The sequence below is a fragment of the Lathamus discolor genome, chromosome 4 (assembly GCF_037157495.1).
Source record: "Lathamus discolor isolate bLatDis1 chromosome 4, bLatDis1.hap1, whole genome shotgun sequence".
In the NCBI taxonomy this organism is placed as follows: Eukaryota; Metazoa; Chordata; class Aves; order Psittaciformes; family Psittacidae; genus Lathamus; species Lathamus discolor.
Window position 1 is genome coordinate 22,731,115 of NC_088887.1, and position 19,604 is coordinate 22,750,718.

The 19,604-nt window shown below is 46.7% G+C and overlaps 3 protein-coding genes and 1 long non-coding RNA gene across 7 annotated transcripts; 2 read left to right on the forward strand and 2 right to left on the reverse strand.

Moving 5' to 3' along the window:
- Positions 1 to 1,554: 1,554 nt before the first annotated feature.
- GTPBP8 (GTP binding protein 8 (putative)) lies at positions 1,555 to 7,581 on the forward strand. 3 transcript variants are annotated; one of them, XR_010612180.1, is made up of 8 exons: positions 1,555 to 1,881; positions 1,965 to 2,063; positions 2,554 to 2,684; positions 2,980 to 3,079; positions 3,469 to 3,587; positions 3,969 to 4,095; positions 5,757 to 5,830; positions 6,612 to 7,581. XR_010612180.1 is itself a non-coding variant. In XM_065676673.1 (7 exons), exons 1-6 carry the CDS (start codon positions 1,597 to 1,599, stop codon positions 4,051 to 4,053), a joined length of 819 nt encoding a protein of 272 aa, XP_065532745.1. In that variant the 5' UTR covers positions 1,555 to 1,596; the 3' UTR covers positions 4,054 to 4,095; positions 4,655 to 7,581. The 3 variants fall into 3 exon arrangements, 2 of the variants coding, with proteins under 2 accessions (XP_065532745.1, XP_065532744.1); XM_065676673.1 differs by having other exon boundaries at positions 4,655 to 7,581; XM_065676672.1 differs by having other exon boundaries at positions 5,757 to 7,581.
- Positions 1,559 to 9,190, reverse strand: LOC136013191 (uncharacterized). 2 transcript variants are annotated; one of them, XR_010612181.1, is made up of 5 exons: positions 9,017 to 9,190; positions 7,706 to 7,792; positions 6,761 to 6,899; positions 5,967 to 6,070; positions 1,559 to 5,308 (listed from the first exon to the last, which is right to left on the reverse strand). It is a non-coding gene; the product is annotated as an uncharacterized LOC136013191 (long non-coding RNA). The 2 variants fall into 2 exon arrangements; XR_010612182.1 differs by having other exon boundaries at positions 8,970 to 9,190.
- Positions 8,695 to 11,623, forward strand: TAF13 (TATA-box binding protein associated factor 13). The gene is made up of 4 exons (XM_065676674.1): positions 8,695 to 9,196; positions 9,337 to 9,415; positions 9,943 to 10,040; positions 10,926 to 11,623. The coding sequence occupies exons 1-4, from the start codon at positions 9,170 to 9,172 to the stop codon at positions 11,094 to 11,096; spliced, it is 375 nt and encodes a 124-aa protein (XP_065532746.1). The 5' UTR covers positions 8,695 to 9,169; the 3' UTR covers positions 11,097 to 11,623.
- A 748-nt stretch (positions 11,624 to 12,371) lies between these two features.
- Positions 12,372 to 18,427, reverse strand: NEPRO (nucleolus and neural progenitor protein). Its single transcript, XM_065676671.1, has 9 exons — positions 18,323 to 18,427; positions 18,044 to 18,198; positions 16,890 to 16,966; positions 16,651 to 16,782; positions 16,228 to 16,305; positions 14,953 to 15,314; positions 14,175 to 14,236; positions 13,513 to 13,763; positions 12,372 to 13,022 (listed from the first exon to the last, which is right to left on the reverse strand). Exons 1-9 carry the CDS (start codon positions 18,411 to 18,413, stop codon positions 12,626 to 12,628), a joined length of 1,605 nt encoding a protein of 534 aa, XP_065532743.1. The 5' UTR covers positions 18,414 to 18,427; the 3' UTR covers positions 12,372 to 12,625.
- Between the last annotated feature and the right edge of the window lie 1,177 nt (positions 18,428 to 19,604).

The following is a 19,604-nucleotide window of genomic DNA, read 5'->3' on the forward strand; positions in this document are numbered from 1 at the left end:
TTGCTTTCCCCTTCTCCCCGCCCAGTTACTGAGGTACCAACTGCTGGTTTTAGCTACCCTCCTGTGTGTTTCAGAGCGTGATGCTGTGGAGTTGCTCAGTGGTTCCTAACAGCTCAGCCCCTGGGAGAGCGCAGTTCTGCAACACTGGATTTGTGCTGCTGCTGCACAGTCCCTCTGTGCGGGCTTTTTGAGAGGGCCCAAGCTCTAGCTGCACCTTCCATCTCCCTGTTTGCATCACACTCATGCTGGAGCCCTTTTACAGGGCTAAAGGAGAGCATGTACCTGGTGAGGGTAACTGCTGCAGGGTAATTTCAAGCAGACAGGTCTACCGTCAGCAGTGGTGAGCTGCATGGGACGCTGAGGCAAAACACTTGCTCTGTTTTGCATGTCACAGTTGGCGCAGAAATCTGAAATCTGCTTACCAGAGTGTTTACAAGCATCACCTCTCGCCACTGCCGTTTTTCTCCTGCTAGACTCACCACAGGTTTCAATAAATCAGGCTGCTGCATGACAAGAAAAATAAAATATAGCAGTGCTCCTGAAGTAATTCTTGACAGGTTTATTCTTCCGCTTAAAACCATGTACCTATGGCTACTGCACCACTAGGGATGGCAGGAGAGAGACCTGCTCTGTGGATTTCAACTGGTTTAGAACTAAATAAAGGTAATTTGTAGATTTATTGGGGAGTGCTTTTCTAAGCATGCACATAGTAGCCTGTGATTGTGGTCTGTCCTGAACTAGGTGCATTTGAGCTCTGTCTTGCTGTGAAACAAAGCTGGTTATAAGAGGTTTAATTTACACAGCTAACATAGAATACAGTTTATTTCCCCTGTGTTTACACCATTAGCCTAACTCTCACCAGTAACTGCTTTCACTGATCATGAATTTGAAGAGCGTATGTATCTCCAAGACAGTTTGTTTTATTCCAAAAGCCCTGAAGCTATGTCTGAGGAACGTGCAGGTTGCTGTCTGCCCTTTTCTTAGGGGACAGAACTTGCTCCCTAGAGCTTTGCAACGAGGCTCAGTAAAAGAGAAGTAGGATATAGCCTGTGTTATCTTCTAATGGTCCTTCCTGGCCTTAAATCTATTCACTGCAATAATTGAACCTGCCAGACTTTCAGGGCTTTATACAGAGGACTCTGACGGCAGAAGAAGAATGTGTCTCTGTCTCAAAGGAGAGGCAGCGTTGCCTAGGGCCCTCAGGCTGGCCTGGATGCAAGGTCGAACATCAGTCAGATCAGCTCTTAGGAGAACAGATCGCTGCAGCGGAGAGATGGAGCGTGCTGAAGGACATTGCTGCTTTGCCGTTTTGTGGCCACACAGGGCTCCAGCGTACAGAACCCGCAGCAGCCCAGCGATGCTCCTGGGTCTGTAAAGAACAGAAGACGAGCAAGAGCCACACGCAAAGAGCCGAGCCTAGGAAAGACGTCCGGCTCTCTTGGAACCCGATGAAGGAGAGAGCCCTGCGCCCACGGCACCGCCGCACACAGCACCGGGCCGTCCCCGCCGCGGCCGGGCGGGGGCAGCCCGGGGCCCCGCTCCGCCCTCCGCCTTCCGGGGCCCTGCCGGGCCTGCGCGGCGGCGGCTGCGTTCGGGATGGTGCTGCCGCGGGCGGGGGTCTGGACCCCGCCGCCGCTGGCGGCCGTGGCGCAGGTGCTGCGGCTGGAGCAGGGCCGCCGCACCGGGCTCCTGTTCCCGCTGCAGAAGCTGGAGCGGTACTTGGCTCCCGGCACCGACACGGCGCGGTTCCGCCTCTTCCAGCCCGGCCTGCCCGCGCTGCAGCGCGCAGAGGCGTTCTTCAAGGCCGGCCGTGACCACCCCATCGACTACGTGAGCTCCGCCGTGCGCATGGCGCACGCCCCGCTGCTGGCCCTGCCCGAGGTCAGGCACCGCCGCACCGCTGCGCTGGCGGGGGGGCTGGCGAGGGGAGGTGCAGAAGTCTGTCACTGGCTCTCCTCCTGCAGGTGTGCTTCATCGGCCGAAGCAACGTGGGGAAATCGTCTTTAATCCGGGCCTTGTTCTCACTGTCCCCAGAAGTGGAGGTCAGAGTGTCGAAAACCCCGGTGAGTGACCTTCCGCACCCTTGGTCAGCGGTTGGTGCCAGCCTAGAGGATGCGGCTGAGAAGGGCAGGAGGAACCAAGCTCTTGGGTAACTTGAAGCAGCAGGACAACGTGCCAGCCATGGTGCCTGCCAGCCTGTGGCTGATGTGGGTCTTGCTGTAGCAAAGGAGAAAGTGGAAGGAGCCTAGTTTAGCCCTACAGCCAGGGCTGGCACATGTGCCAGACAGAAGAGTCATGCAAGCTGAGCAGGGAACCCATGAAGGCATTTTTAGTCTCTTTTAAGGATAGAGCCATAAAGGATTACTACAGAGGCAGGAGAGCAGGCAGCTTAGAGCAGCTGAGTATTTTTGCAGCCTTCTTTGGACAGGGGATAGCGTGGTGTAGGATGTGGTACAGATAAGTACGATTTTGTGGGACATCTCCTAGTCCACTGCTTAAAGGAACTTTTTAAAACCGTCTCCTTCCTTCACCTTACCTACATGCTCTCCACAGGGCCACACCAAGAAGATGAATTTCTTCAAAGTAGGGAAGTACTTTACTCTGGTGGATATGCCAGGATACGGCTACCGTGCCCCACAAGACTTTGTGGAGATGGTGGAGGCTTACCTGCAGGAACGGCACAAGTAAGGGCCCTACAGCGCAACAAAAACCTGATACGGTGTCATGTAATTAGACGGTAAATGCAGGAAGAGCAGCAGTGGTAGTGTTGATTAGTTCTGACATCATTTCCCTGGGAATCACTGTAGTGTCATTCATGCTTAGGTCAGAATAAGAGAAGATTATGGTACTGCTCCATGCTGGCCCTTGGCTCCTGAGATTGGCTTTTCGTGTCCCCAGATTCTGTGTTACTTGTTCTTGCTTATGAATTTGGAAGTAGCAGAGCAGGCATGAAACAACAGTTGCTTGTGTTTCTGGCAGCTTGAAGAGGACTTTTATGTTAGTCGATGGTGTAGCAGGACTCCGGAAGACAGATCATATTGCAGTAGAGATGCTGGAAGAGTTTGGGATTCCTTATGTGGTAGGTAATGCTTTGTTCTTATCTTGGTTATAAGCTATAGATAATCTATAAAGGCGTGTACCCTCTACCTGAGCTTATCCAAGTTAATCTTACCAAAGTAGTAACAGCCCCTTTATTGTTAATAAATGTGTTGAAAGGGGTAAGTGGGATTTAAGGGATTTTTTGCTGAATTTATTAAATGGACACTTTTTCAGTGCCCATCTTGAGGAGCTAGTTACGCAAGCTAGAGGAGTGTTCCGGTGAACTGTATGGTACCATTTTTCCCCCCAGATATGCTTCAGAGCTTTCAGCCTGCCTTGGAGGATGGTCCAGGACTCTTAGTAGGTTTCAAGCTAGCAGCAAAATAATCCTCTTTTCTCTTTCAATTCTCCCTTTCTGGATCCATGCAGATGGTGTTAACAAAAATTGACCGAGCTTCCAGGGGACTGTTGTTAAAGAATGTACTGGAGATCCAGGAGTATGTGAAGGAGAAAACTCAGGGATGCTTTCCTCAGCTATTCCTGGTCAGGTAAAGCTCTTCTCCATTGCAACCATTTCCTGTCAGGTGATGATCTCAGTGGGGCACACTCCCTGAAAAGGGTCTGTCTGCTCTCTGTGCCCCAAGATGGAGGGTGGGCGGCTGACAGTGGAGCACCCCACATGCATGTGCATGGAGTTCAGTTTTCAAGGCTGCTTCTTCCTTTGGCTTTTCTCCAAGGGGGCTGCAGTCCCTGTGCTGCGTGCTAGTGGGCTTTGCCATTCTATTTGGAGTTGTGTTAAGAGTAGCAAGTTGTAGTTATTGTTTACCAAGGTTGTACTGCACTGCAGGAAATTACATTTAATACAGCCAGTGGCTGAGTTTGCTTGTATTGCTTCAAGCTGTGTCAACATCTCTTCTTTGTTTCCACAGTTCCCTGGAGTTTTCAGGGGTTCACCTGCTAAGGTGTTTTGTAGCCCATGTTACTGGAAACCTGCCCATGGTAGAGGCCAGCTGAAAAGACTGGTTCTTCACCTGTTCAGCACCTCCAGAACAAAAGGTACAAACCTAAAGGTCTGGATTGTTGTAATAACCCAAGGTACTAGGCTTCATTTTTTGATAAATAAAAATTTATAAGCCTAAGGTTTTTCTTTAAGAAACTCATCAGTTCAGGAAGTTTGCACTATGAATTTATCCAGGTTATTACAAAACTGTTTTGTAAAACCTCTGTGACCATGCCAAAGAGGAAAAGGGAAAGAGAACCTCTAAAGAGAAGCTAGGGTTTAATGCATCATTTCTTCTCCTTCCACCAAAATGTTCAAAGAGTTACCACTGTATGCCTAGGCTCTACTGTGTTTAAGATGTGAGAGATGATAGTCTAGTAATCCCATTCATAAAGAGGCATTTAGTCTAGAGAAGAAAAACTATAGCCCTAACATTAAGCAAACTATACTTGCCAAGTTGAATTGAATAACAGAGGTTTGCTTCTCTGTTTATGTAGCAGGGGCTAAACCACAGCCCCTACGCAACCTGCCTGCTTTAAGGTGACCTTGAGTAGAAACAGCCACATTCTTTGTTGAAGGTGTGTTTAGGAGTTCTCATGTATCTTATTTTTGTAGCTCTTCTGCATGGTGTTGTCAACAGGTCAATTGGATCTCTAGCTTCCACGTCTTAGCAGCGATCAAACTCTCTTCATATTTTACCTCTAATACCAAAATGCTCCAGAACAAATGAGCCAATGGGATGCTTTATCCTAGGGAGAAGTGAAGCAGTATCTTAACGTATGAACACATGCAGGGCAATACTTTGGGAATAATCTTTTCTTAGTATCTTAAAATGACCATAAATCTTGCCAAGATCTCAGCTTTGACTGAAGAGCCTCTGAAGATAAGCCTGTATATATAAAAGAAGGTTAGTTCTGTTTTTAGTTCCTCTTCTAAACAAAACCCCTTAAAGTGCTAGGAAATCTTTTACTAGTCACTTTAATACAGTAGATGTGTCTGGTAAATCCATTTATATTAAAAATGCTTTGAAATGGGAGCAGACTGTGAACTGGACCCCATGATCCTTGCCTTGAGGTGTCTCCTTAGCGGAAGCCATACAAAGCTAGGTCATGTATTTTGCTACTGCTGTACTAGAAATGGTAGGTACAACCTTATCCTGAAGAACCAGCTTTACCTCTAGACACATCTCAGTTTTCTGCTGTGTTGGTCAAAAGATCTTCATTTATAAGCGATTAAAATACTGGAATCACTCGCATTTCGCTCAGCCATCTGCAAGAGGGAACACCACAGCTGGTTACAGGCAGGAATCGGTGCCCTTTTCTTCCCCCCTCGCTGATCAGTGGTGGCCTGGCAGTGTACTGAAGCACTGGAGATAATTTCAGTTTTAAAAGCTTTTGATGTCTTAAATTGTTTGCAGTGTATACACCACACTGCAGGCACCCAGTATTGCCTTGTAAAGCTTTGCCTCTTCTGCAGCTCTTACAGAAGTGATGTCGAGTACTGGCTTCTGTGGAAAAGGATTTCACTTTGTGCATCTTTTCTGCTCTTTCAGCGGTACTTTCTCATCTTTCTTCCCCTTGTGTCTGGTGTAGTCTGTTACTATAAACCTGACACTACAAAGCTGGTATTTTTGCAACAGTCACTATAGCATAGAATACATTTTAGTAGGGACCTTGACCAGGTACTATGTCAATAATTCTATTTATGCTTCTTACAGCATTCTCCTGCTTAAGTGTTGTGGAAACAAAGTAGGACCAGAACCCATGCACAGAAGAGTGAAAGGAGGGAGAAGTAAGTTGTGGGTTTTCCCCATCCTACAAACTAGGATGCTATGACAAAAGGAACAGGAGTAAGAAAAGGCAAACTGACCTTATATTACATCCCAAAATAAAAATGACTAGTGAATAAATTACAAGGTGTGACTTACCTCTACAGCCCTCTAGATTAGAAGCCACCTTCTCTGCAATATACTATAACCAGTCCTGTAACTTCCTTTTCTTCTCATCCGATGCATTTACAGCCAATTGGTATCTGAAAGCACCATCAATGAAAAGTAAAGCAGGCATCCTTTCCTCAGCTGTACAAATGATACTGGTTGTGGTAACTGCAATTTGATCTGCTCTTAAGAAATACCAGCAGCACTAAGCCTGTAAGAACAGCTTTATTTTAACACTGTCCAAGCACTTCTTGAATACTGGATCTCTAATTACTTCAGATATAATTAGTCTGCTTTTAAGCATTTCATATATAACCACAGAAAACTGGTTTGCTCAATAAGGTAATTACTGAGACCCATCAAGTGTTTAGTTAAACACACAGCAGATTTTTTTCAGGAAAGGTAGCTCACATTTCTGTATTCTAATAACCTGCAGTGGCATTTGTACACTTGTGGCACATTTACAAAGTTTATACAATACAATAAATCCACCACTTGCACAGATGTAGCTACATGAACCAGTATTTTCTTTGAAAACATTGAAAATTATGGAGGACATACTATGCCAAGAAGTAAGGGGGTTTGTGGGGCAGGGAATAAATCTTAATACTCTTCTTGCTAATGTTGTTCTCCAAGAAGTTCTCCTCCACTGGATCTTGTGTGATGAGACTGTTGCTCTCACTCCTGAGGCAAGCACAGAAGGTGGTGTGTAAGGGATGGCACCAGTTCCGATCTCCATCAGGGAAGGCTGTTGAGACTCAGACACCAGAAGGCACTGTACTCACTTCTTTTGATTTCATTCCTTGGGATCCTTCACTGCTTCATCAAGACTCTAACTACTCTCCAGTATGTTCTTGTTTCTCCAGTGTTTGCATCTCAGCTGCACCTTTTCCTTCTTCAGCTTCCTAGAGAAAAAACATTGCCCTGTGTGAACAAGGCATTTGTTACACTAGGAGAGTGAGCCTCCTACTGGAGACATAATGAATTTTTCTTTATAAGGAAAAATTAAGAAGTTTTTTCTTAAACCAAAACCTCACAAAGACACAAGAAACTTGTGTTTCTCAAGCATCAGCATTAAATGCTCACAACAATTTATGAAGGATGTAAGCTATTGTACAGTTCAGAAGTAGTATTTAACAGGGCAAAACAAACACACTCGAATCAAGATCCGTGTAGATTCAGCAGGACGTGAGAACCACGGCTGCCTTTGCGCCTGGACATGATAAAAGATGCTGCATTGATGTTTAGAAATTCTTTATTGTCTGAAAAAACATGTTATTTGACCCCAATTACAAAAGATTTCAGAAATTCTAGAAACTGGTGATGGAAAAAATAAAATATGAAACAATACCTGCCAAGCATGATTACATGTTCCATGCTCACTTTATCAAGCAAGGAGGAAGAACTTACCCCAAATCATGCTAAAAACAACAGAGAGAAAAATAAAGCCCAGTCTTCTGTCTTGTATAAGCTATATTGGTGCTACTTTCAAGCACTAAAACTGCTTGCAGTTTTCTCCCTTTATTTTTACTTAGCCTGTATTTAAAACCATGGCATTTATAAGAATGATCAGAAAAGGAATAAAACCTCTACAAGTTTACTTTCACCTGTGACCTCTTTTTGTTTTTTAATGGTCTAAGAGCTATAAAGTCTTCAGTATTTAGAATTCATGTAGATTACAGGGACATTTATTTGTATGGAGCCTGACAGGGCAGGCACCAGTATCTTACCTTAATATTGTTAAGTTTCATCTTCAGTTTCTCCTGAACAGACCTGGGCATCAGCAAAAGCATGTTGTCTCCCAAGTCACAGAGGATCTGAAAGGAAAATTCCAGGAATTCATTTGGGATCCTCTTTCCATAAGACCCTGTCACAAAGCAGTGTACCATTTTTCAGCGTCCTAGTACCTGTGAAAAACCCCAAAGTAACAGGCCCACTGACTTCTGTGTGACACTGTAGCTATTTCTCCAAAAATGGAAGGCGCAAATTGAAACTTACTTTGAGCTTTGATACAGCACATGCACTGGTTTTCATATTTACAGAACACACACATTTATGTTCAGTATGTAAGTGCATAGGAAGACTCAGCCCCAAGTCACAAATCAACTCCCAATGAAAGGCAAAGAGGAAGTTGATCTCATTAGCTGTTCCATAATTACCTGTTAGAATGATAAATGTACCTTCTTCACAAGCTTTGGGATGAGAGGAGATGCAGTAAGAGTGACTGTGGTGAGAACATGTCATGGACTAACCAACAGGTGAAGAAAGTGGATGGACATTTCACCCTTTTCAGGTAACTCCAAGAAATTTCTGTACCAGACACCTCACGAGGCCGCTTTCAAACCACATTATCCTCATCTGACATCCTAATAATGGGTATCATATACAGATTTGGAGAGGGTTGCCAAATCAATCTCAGAGTAATTTGTTTGTGCCACAGTTCAGATCTGGAAAAATGCAACTTTTGTTTTTGTAAATTAAAGAAATTACAAGAAGGATGCTCATAGCATCCCTGCTTCTGCAGGAATAGGATTTTACAGGCTTAAGCATGCTCATCTTTGCATTGTGTGCAAAACTCTTTGCTTTACAGTTAGTTATACAGTCAGTAGCGATAGTGATTGATTCAAGGTAAACAATCCATACTCCAGCTTCTCCCTGCAGTCCCCAAATTACCCCTTTCTGGGCCAAGGCAAGTGCCTGCACCGCCCGACCCCAAGCTGTGTATGGTAGGTCAGCGACCCCTCTGGAGTCCTTATGCTGACACAGGCTGGTACTAGAGGCAGCAGCACCGCAGCCAGGGAGAGAGAACTCTTACCCCCGTGTTTCTTTCCATGCATCAAACCGTTTCTCAGGCAAGGCAAGCGTTTGCCTGCACTGGGAAGTGGCTACATAGGCAGTTGCTGTAGCTAGAGAACTAAAGCAAGAAACAAAGTCTACACCTACAAAAGGGAATTAAACTTTACAGGGTTCTTTCCCCTCCTGAAGAAAACTCACTACGTTAAAGCCCTTCTGACACCAAAGCAGCTGAAAACGACACCGGCCTTGGAAGCAGCAACCGCCGTCGGGGTGGCGCTTGCAGCCGCCACACACTCGGGTACCGACCGCGGCCGCGGCGGAGCCGCCTCCACGGGGGCGGGGCTAGCGAAGCGGAAGCCCTTCCGGCCGCCCGGAAGCGCCCTGCGCGATCTGGCAGCATGGCTGACGAAGAGGAGGACGCGCCGGTGAGTGGTGGGAGTGGGTTGTGTGCTTCCCCTTCCTGCCGGACGGGACCCTTGGGGCCACATCCCAGATGGGATGGGGAGGGGTCGGGTCCCCGCCGCCCCCAGCTGACGGCTGTCTCTCCTCCGCTGTGCTCGTCTAGTTCGAAGAAGACGCGGAAGAAGCTGGAGGCGGCTTGGATGGCGGACAAGGCAAGAGGAAGAGGCTGTTCTCCAAAGAATGTGAGTCGAGCCGGGCCAGAAAGCCCAGCGCCGCGCTGACGGGCCTCTTGCTGCGGAACTTACTGCAGCATTGTTTTAGGCATGTTGTCCTTCCCCCAAACACAGCTGAAACTCTGAGGAGGCAGCTGTGGAGTTACAAACTTGTTTTCCTTAACAAAACCGCGACTTCCATTCTGTGCCCTGGCTGAAAGTGCACAGAGCTGTTGTGCAGGCCCCCTAAAAAACATTGCTGGTTCATCCTCTGAACCGAAGTGTGCCAGCGGTCAGTCATACTGTCAGTACCTGATAGGCTAAATCCATATTTAAAGGTTGTCATCGGCCAAGGCTGTCATCAGCCATGCTTATGTATATACAGCACTGGGGTTTTGTTGCCTTCTGTCTGTCTGCTTATTTTCTCTATGTTTGTTCAAGAATCATCTGGCCCAACACCCAAGTGCCATCCTGGGGCACATATGTGTGAGCTCTAACTAGATGCATGCAGCTGAAATGGAAGAAAGAAGTCTCATGCTGAGTGTTTCTTTCTGCAGTAAGATGCATGATGTATGGATTCGGGGATGACCAGAACCCTTACACAGAGTCAGTAGACATTCTTGAGGACCTGGTAATAGAGTTTATCACAGAAATGGTAAGTCAGCTCTAGCCAGCATTGTGAAAACATCCTCAACAAAGGGGTTAATAACTGACTCAAATATTGCATTATCCCAGGCCCAAAACTCTTGATGCTAGTAGGAAAAAGCTAAACTTAAACCTTGCTCTGCCAAGATTAAACCAAAATCCATTTATTTTGCTCTATGTGGATTTAAAATGGTGTCTGAAGTCCTGAAGCTCAGTATTGGGAGGGAGGGGGGAAATACACAACTGACTTTGGGGTTTGCTGTGGCATCACTGTATCTGCAGCTGACAAAAGAGAAGGCTGAGCTTTGAAAGTCTGTTGACTTTTTGTGCTCTTCCAATGTCTTTACATGGATAGGAATGTAGCTCTGCACTACAAAAGAAATGCAGGTGGGGCTTGAAGTCGTCACTCTCCCAGATAATTAGATACTGTTTGAAAATTTGTTTAAAAAACAAAACCACACCGGTTATTCCGACTTGTTTGCAGATCCCTTTTCTTTGCAAGGTTGCTCTTGCTTTCCCCACATCAAAATGCCCTAAACTGTCCTGTGATAGTTACCTCACATTGCTTCCACATTCTACCTGCTGCTGTTCACCTTCAAGCACTCTGCAGGCTGGGAGTCCTACATATCCTACAATCTGACTTCAATTTTGATGCTGTTACTATTACATCTATATAGTGGTATGTGCTGGGTATAAATGACAGGCAGACAGGGACAGCAGAGCAACAGTAAGTCCATGGTGTACTGGGAAGTTCTCTTGTGAATATGATGGTGCCCAGATCCTGCAGTTGCTTACTTTTTGATTACAAAGTGGCAAGAAATAAAGTGGAATTGAGAGCTTGAAAAGAATTAAGGAGCAAAGGAACTGTGTTGACTTTCCTTTTTTCCTCTAACAGACACACAAGGCCATGTCAATTGGGCGGCAGGGTCGTGTACAGGTCGAGGACATTGTCTTTCTGATACGCAAGGACCCCCGGAAGTTTGCCAGGGTTAAAGACCTCCTAACTATGAATGAAGAACTGAAACGAGCCAGAAAGGCCTTTGATGAAGCAAACTATGGATCCTGATTCTGTGCACAAGCGGTACTGAGGCATTACTCAGGCACTTGCTGCCCAAAAGGAAGGAACATCATGCATGTTGTCTGGAGAAACTATTCAGGGTGGAGGTCACTGCTGGAATGTCTGCCCTTCACTCCCAGCCTTTTCTGAGAAGTATTCAAGCAGCTGGATGCTGTCTGATTGCATGTGGTATACTTGGGTATTTTTGTATTGGTCTATGAATTGAGAAAACAGCTCTAATGATTCTTGTAATGGCAGAAAGTCCAAAGTAGAACTGTGTTGAATCAGATATCTAAAGGGCTAATTATGCATGATTCTCTACAACCGTTTCACTTACTGCCAGGTATTCCTGTGACAGGAAACCTAAAAAATGGATCTCAGTTACTGAGACAACTTGCCTTCAAGCCCAATCTGCTATAGAAATTCTGCTCTTTGCTCTGTACATGCGCTTTGAGTAAAACATTTAAGTTTGTCCCCACTTCTCATAACTGAATTGATCAGTTCAAACAAGGTCTGTAATACAGGGGCTTTTATCACTTCCTTGGCTGGGAAGGTTATTTTTTCTTCTGTCCCAGTTGGCATAGCTCTTTTGTTTTCTACCAATATTAAGCCTAGAAAATGGCAAGTAGGTATGGAATAGGTTGACTTCACTTACAGCCTTTCCTTACTGCTGTTAGGCAGGTGCTCTACACCAAAGCAGATTTCTAGTCTGCATTTGGGAACAATTTTTTCTTAGTATATCCTGGTGATCCTGATCATAGGACCTAGTTACAAGAGCCTGGCACAAAACATCAAATCTATTGCTTGTTCTAACATTATTTCATAATACATGTCAGAGTAGCTGTGCCTTACATTGCCAAGCAGTCAGAAATTGCACTTAAAAGATTTTGGGAACACATGCAGTAGTCAGGAGTTTACTGCTGCAGGCCATGGCACACAGCTGTGCACGGGAACCCCTGTTTCTGGAGCAGCTCAGAGGCAGGTTCAGTTAATGCCCTGTTTCAGGACAAGGACAATGTTGAACAACAGTAATACTGCAAGTCAGGGCTGTTCCCTAAACAAGCAGCACAGAAGGAAGGATGTAAGACTGCTTCATTGGAAAAGTGGCAACAAGTCTTGTCCTAAGCAGCAGGAAGTGATCAGCCACAAACTTCTGCCACGGATAGTAATTAATTGCTGTGGGTTTCACAGCAGCACTTAACATGTGGTTGAACAACAGAGAAGGGATACTGAGTAAGGATAACAAACTCTGTTTCAGGACAAGGCTAAGTGAAAGGATGAAGAATATGCAGGTTTTTTGTACACCCTTCCAAAAAAAAAAAAAGCCACCACAAAAACAAAACAAAACAAAAAACCAACACAAAACCAAACAACAGCTGTTTTACAAAACTCTTAATAAACCAGTTGCCACTTCCTTAGCAGAATTCAGAGTGTGAGGTACCAAGACACCATGAGGGTTCTGATTGTTTTACTTTAAAAAAATAATTTATATACATAAGTGGAATGACTTGACCCTTTTCCTCCTTGCATATCCAGCATCAGACACCTATTGATGCAAAAATAGAATCAATATCCATGTTCTCAGTAGCTTCTTTCCACACAGGGCCAGGGCTTCCATCTAGCAGCAGCCGCTTAGGGGTCTCTGCTGTGCTTAGTTTGACACAGCCTCTGTCAGCACTGGAACATCCTGCCTGACTCCAAGGCCCATCCTGGTAAGCCGGGAGAATGGGTGATGCACTGTGCTCACAGACTCCAGCAAGCTCAGGAGGTTTTTGACAAACAGTCTTCAGAGTTCTCTTCAAACGTGCAGATGATTTGAACCTCCTTTGACAGAACCATGCCTGGAGGTGCTGCTTTGGCCAGCGTGCCTTGTGTGACCCGTACAGGAGGTATTTACGGACAGATGTTTTGACACAGCAGAGTTTTTTCTTCAAGCTTAAGGGGAGGAAGGCACACAAATCATAACTTTATCAGCTGCTCAAATGTTACTTCATTTGGGGTTTGGAGAGATTTGGTTTATTAGCCTTCTCTACCATTTTCCCAAGAAGATATGATAGCACCTTGTACTCTTGTACAATAGTAGCCAGAGCAAATGCTCCTTGTCTTCATCTTCCATGGAGAAAGATGACACCCCCTGTATCATATCGTTATCATTAAACATGCACATGCTTAATGGTAATGATTTAAGTTGCATTTTCATCCTCCCTCTTAAGTATTGGTGCACCTGGTAGCCTTTAAATCCTTTCACAAAGGACTGAAGCTAAACACAATGTTCATGTGTGAGCATGCAGTAACCTGAACTAGCGATCCCGTCGGAATTTACAAAGAATGGGTTAGACCACTGTATTTCCCTACACTGTAGCAAAATACATGATATTAAATGTAAAGTGTCAGACCCAGAAGCCCCACACCCATGCAAAATTACCTGCATCCTTGCGCCTCCACATGGTGCAGCCGGGTGCTTTTCAGCAACTTGTTACGCAGAAAATAAGCTTCTGGCTTGAATTTGTTGCCTTTGCACCACAGAATAACTTTTCTGAGTGCCTCTGACAGTTCACCAAATGATGTAGCTCTTTGGACCAGCTGTACAAGAAACCCAGCATGCTCCAGTTTTGCTATACGAGAGGAAAGTGATGCCGAATTTGCTTTGAAAGGTGTTGATGCGATGCTTATACCCTGAAATAAAAGAGTAACAGAAATAGTTATGTCTTCCAAAAACATGACATGCCTGACCCTCTCTGCTGGAGAGGAGCAGAGCACCAAGGTTTTTGTGAGAACATTCCTTACTTCCTAAGGAGAAAGTGGAAGAGCAGTCTTGTTTTGTGGAATACAACAAGAGGCAGATAACAAGAATTTGTATTGCTGTCTACTACTGGCTTGCTCTCTCGTCATTTCACTTGACATAACAACAAATGCTCAAGCTCCTAAGCAGAAATTAGTAGTGATTTTCAGTGCAAAGCTTCCATGCTGACTTGGCTTGTTCGACACGCAAAAATAAGGCAGGAAAAGGGACATTTTCAATCAGGGATACAATTTTGAGTGTTAGGGTCTTTAAAGTTAAAAAGCATAAAATGATACCATACAAACCTCTCGTGCTGGAGGTCTGGATGGTCTAAGTAAGCTCTTCACATGAAGCCCCAGGTGCTTCCCTACAAAGAAAGGTGAAAGTTCCCATCAGAAAGTGAAGACCATTTTAAGTCTTTGCACAGACACTGCAATGTTCTCAGCCCGGTGGAGCTCTCAGATCTACTGCCACCTCAGCAGCCTCACACCTGCGCTCAGCACTTCAACGGGACTACACTCAATGGATGAAGAGGATGCAGAGATTTACAGATGGCGGCAAAGGAGAATTTAACGGGCAAAAGCTCCATGCAAACACCTGAATGCCTGGAGTCGCTGCCCACAGCCCTGACTGCAGGGGAAGACTCGGGTACAGCCCAGAAGCAGTAAGCACAGGATACCTGCATCCTGTATTTACATCTTTATCTACTCTTGTATGAACTCCAGACAATACTCTTAGCTTCCCTCACTATTCCTGGCCCCCACCTATGCAGAAGCAGGAAAACACAAACATTTACAAGACCAGTATACTGCATTCATTACCTGCTTCTCTGCAAGCACTGCTATGAAACATTGTATCACGTTTAATAAAAACAAAACCCCAAAACGTCACAACACTGACATTATCCACAGCTTTATAAGGCAAGAGTGCATGCAGCGTTCTCCTCCTCTACCAAGGACAGCAGAGGAGAGTTTGTACTAGAACTGCACTCTGCGTAGTAGCAGTGCTTGGCTCAGTTGGACAGAAGTTGGGGTCAGTCTCTGAGATGTCAGAAACCAGTAGCACTCTGGCACAAGGCTTTACCTCTGCTGGCTCCAGTCACCAGAACTGGCTCTCCAATGTCCGTGGGGCATGGGATGCTACAGTTTTTCACAGCACTCCTGCAGGTCACAGAACTTCTCTTTTTCCCAATGTCTGACACTGCCTCTGGCATTGTTGGGAAGAACTTCTTCATCCAGCTGGTAGGTTTCTTTGTTGTAAGCATTCTAGACTTTTGCTTCTTCATCTCAGAAGAAACATTAACTCCAAGGAAGTTACAGATATCAGACGGGAAGGTAAAACCCCTGATATAAGGCATCTGTTGGGTCTCAGATACCAGATCAAGCGATGTCGACAATGTACCATACAAGGACACGAGGCTCTGCAACACACACCTGTACTGAATCCTGAAGAGAAAAGACAGAAAGGTATGGAGTCTGCTCTAGCAAAACCTTATGCTCACTGAACAACTACCTTCAGCTCAAGCAGAGAGAGAGCTGATGGAAGAGATTCCAAGCTGCCCTTTCCCTGCTCCCCATCAATACAAGTTTATCTTGTCATGATCCCATCACCACACTTCCTTAATGTTAGCCTGACCATTAATGAACAGCTCAAGATCAGAAGATAGGAATGACTTGACCCATAATTTCCTGATCAGGAGCCCCTCTGCTTCCCTAGAGCTTTGCTGAGTTGCACACCTAGAACTTATCAGCTAGTCAGGTCACAGCCACATCATTTGACATGAGGTCTTCCCCAAAAGCAACTTGTACCACCTCAGGACAATGGTACGAGCACTGATGCCATACAATTGCCTACTTGATGTTTACTGGGGAGACAGATTTCTTGTGCCAAAGAACATTTTACCAAGTTCTTTACATAATGCTATTACTCCTTCAGCTACAGACAGCAGTTACTTCCTCAAACTGAGAGATCCCAGAACACTGATTTTCCTGGAAAGCTCAGCAATGTTATAGAACAACTTTATCTCAGCCTTTCCATTTCAGGTTGAGGCAGGACTTATGCCTGCTGCAGAGTACCAGATGTTAGCCTTTGTGGCAGGCTGGCATTAACTCCAAGATATCATAAGTGCTACATAACATTTGCTATGAACCAAGAACAAAGCCTTCTGTAACAGCATGTAAGAAGTCTCTCTCCACTTATACAATTCTTCAGATGCTAGAATCAAGTCCAAAAGGATAGAGGGACTCCCCTCCTCCCAGCTGAATAAAGCTCACTCAGCAGCAAGGACTAATTACAAGCCTTCTCCCTGACAGGCACATCAAACAGACAGACAACAAACAGACTTTTGAACACACAAACCATAGCCGGCTCAACAACCCTGAAGCCACAGTGTTCAAAAGTATGAATTCTTCTGAGCAGAGATGTTTAACGGACAAGCTGAAGATTATACCAGTTAAGGATGAAAAACAAACAGCATGTAATGAGACTTGCTGAACACACCAACTAGAGGCAATTCACCAGGCAATATCCTGGATAATTTGGGAGACGAGTATCCAAATTTTGGGTTCCTCAAGGCCAGAACAGCAGCCAGCCAACAGCCCAAGGTTCCTACATAATAACTTGAAAATAAGGTGTTTGGCTACCAAAGAAACTTCCAAGTTGCACACATGAATTGCACAGTTGAGTGTATCAGCAATACAGGGCCTAGAGCAGACCTAGTTCTGGCCTCATGAGGTGCTGCTGGCGAACTCTAAGAACATTTTCACTATGAAAAAAGGATACAGAAAAGCTTTACAGCAACAGTCCAGTAGACGCATTATGAGTTTGCAACCTCCCAATACCTTCAGAGCCACTGTTTCCAGTATAGGCTGGCTGGGAACCAAGCATTCTGCATGGCCTTGGGATGTATTTTTCCTGTATTGATACACAGATGAGGAGAGATGGTTATGGTGTAGCATTCCATCCCTTTAGCTCTGGATACTGTTACTGGATAGTACAACATAGGGGATCACAACACTTACATGGGAATCAGGTCTGCCAGGGTTTCAATGCAGCCCACCAAGTTCATTTTCCATAGGCGCTTCAAGCATTGTTCTACCTAGAAAAAAGAAAACCCCTTTGACTGGCATTTTGAGAGATGGGAGTGCATTGGCCTAAGAACTGTTACTCTATCAAGTGACACTATCAGTTTAAGAGAATAAATTGCAGGTTTGCATAATGGAATATTCTGGTATGTTCCTGTATCTGCACTATGATGAAAAAGTTCCCTTTATCACACCACTGTCAACATGGAATAAGGTGAAGGTTTGGAGCAAGCCACTGTTAACTGGTGCTGCATACCTTCAGTATTGCATACCCTTGGTTTTCGCTTTCAAGAATGAAAATGCATAAACAGAGAAGATTCTTCATCAGGGCCTGTAGCAATAAGACAAGGGGTAATGGGTTTAAGCAGAGGAAGTTTAGATTAGATATAAGGAAGCAGTTCTTTACTGTGAAGGTGGTGAGGCACTGGAATGGGTTGCCCAAAGAAGCTGTTAATGCTCCATCCCTGGTGGTGTTCAAGGCCAGGTTGGACAGAACCTTGGGCAACATGGTCTAGTGTGAGGTATCCTTGTCCTGGAAGGGGGGGGGGGGTGGAACTGGATGATCTTAAGGTCTTTTCCAATCCAAACCGTTCTGTGATTCGATAATTCCTGTTCTATTTAGAACTGTTATTTGAAGATACTGACAGTCCCTTTACTAGAAAGCTGGTTAAAGAGTTCTTAAACCAGAATATGCCTAATAGAGCAGCCTAGGATTATTCTCCCCCCCCCCCCCCTTATTACAATTAATTGAAAATTAAATCACTATATTACTCTATAGTACTGTAGATTACACACAGCCTGCATTCAAATGTATGCAATTGTATCTACTTCAGGCTACAGCATGGGTATAAAAATCCAAGTACTGATTCCAGAGGCCTGGAAAGCCGAAATTGCACTGGTTGCACAGAGCCTGGAATCCCACTGAACTAAACCGTGAGGAAGTTTAAAGACATCGAAAAGCCGCCTGCTTCACAACACTTTCCACATGATGCGCCACGCACAGGGCACTACCCCAGGCGACTGCTGACTGGGGCCCGGAGAGCAGCGACCAGCCGCCAGGACCCTGCTGCATAGCCAGGGCCGCTCCTCACCTGCTGCAGGGCCAGGTACGGCCGGTGCCGGAGCAGCCTGCTGTGGTAGACGTAGAGCACGGCCCGCAGCACGCGTCCCTCGACGGCCAGGCCCGTCCCCGACAGCCGCTTGCGGGCGATGGCGCACAGCCGCCGCAGCGCCGGCAGACACCTCACTGCGGGCGGGACACAAGCATCGCCTCAGCACCAACCGCGTACCCCACACATCCCCAGACGCCGCGAACGCCGTGAGAGTAGCGCAAAACGTCCCTCCCACCCGCCCCGGACCGCGGCGGGGACCTGCAGGGTGCTCGGCCGCCAGTGCCACCGTGGCGCTGGTCGCGGGCCACGGCACCTCCAGCCGGTTCCACGCCGCCTCGGGCGCCGCCATCTTTCCCCATGCGGAGGCGGTGCCGCGCAGGGCAGAAGGGCGACCGACCGCGGGCGGGACTATGTTGTCGTGCCGAGAAGGGAGGGTGCGGGCCGGACCAAGTTAGGCCAGGGGGGATGCTGCTCCCCGCGGCGGGGACGGAGGAGGCAGGCGGGGGGGCGGCGCGGCAGCTGTTTGGGGTGGGGCTTGGTGCTGGGGCACGGCAGGGCCTGGGGTGCCATTGCCCTTTCCGGCACGGCGCAGCGGGGCTGCCGGCGGACGGGCACCGGAGAGGCCCGGAGGTGCCTTCCAGGGCCGAGCCGGAGAGCGCAGCCCACCTCGGCCCCACTGCGGTGCAGATGCGGCCCTGCCATGCGCCATGACCAGGCTGATGCCGGGTGTCCTGGATTCAGCGCTTGAACCAGGGCACAGGGGCAGGTTGGAGGCCACGGGTCAGCCCAGAAAGCTGTGCCCGGCCGTGGTGGCCATTGCTGGCCGTGAGCGCTCACCACATGGTGAAATGACAGCAGGACGCATTGGCCTCAACATGTTTCCAAGGCCCGGGGCTTGACTCTGATGCTGCATTCCTAGAATGTCATAAGTGAGAAGAAATATGAAACACTCACAGTTCTTAAACCTCACAGTTCTTCACAGTGCTCAAGGCCAGGCTGGATGGGGTTTTGAGCAACCTGGTCTAGAGGAGGCAGCCCTGCCCATGGCAGGAGGGTTGGAACTGGATAATCTGAGGTCCTTTCCAACCCAAACCATTCTAGGATTTTGTAATTCAACGCCTACCTTCAGAATTCGGCTTTTCAGAGCCAGGGCAGGAGCAGCTGAGGTCCTCACAATGTGCTGCAGGCACTGTGACTGCAATAGGGTTCTTCAGGGGATGACCCCATCACAAGCCATACAACTGTCCCTCCCTATCTCAAACACACCCTTAAGTGCAAAAACCCTGTGTAACTTACTCACACCAGTAGCAATTCCTGCCAGCATTTTGAACTGCCCCTGCTCTCAGTGCTCACCTGGCTTGCCTGGTCCCTGCACGCACTGGTTGCTCCCAGCCCCAGCTGTTGGTATTTCTTATGGCAGAGCCGAAGGGTCAAGGCCAGGCAGGAGTGGGCCGTGTGGTGGACGCAGGTGCCCTGTGGAGTTGATTGCTGTAATGTATTAGTGCTCCCAGAACAGCTTCCCATGAAATGGATTGACTTT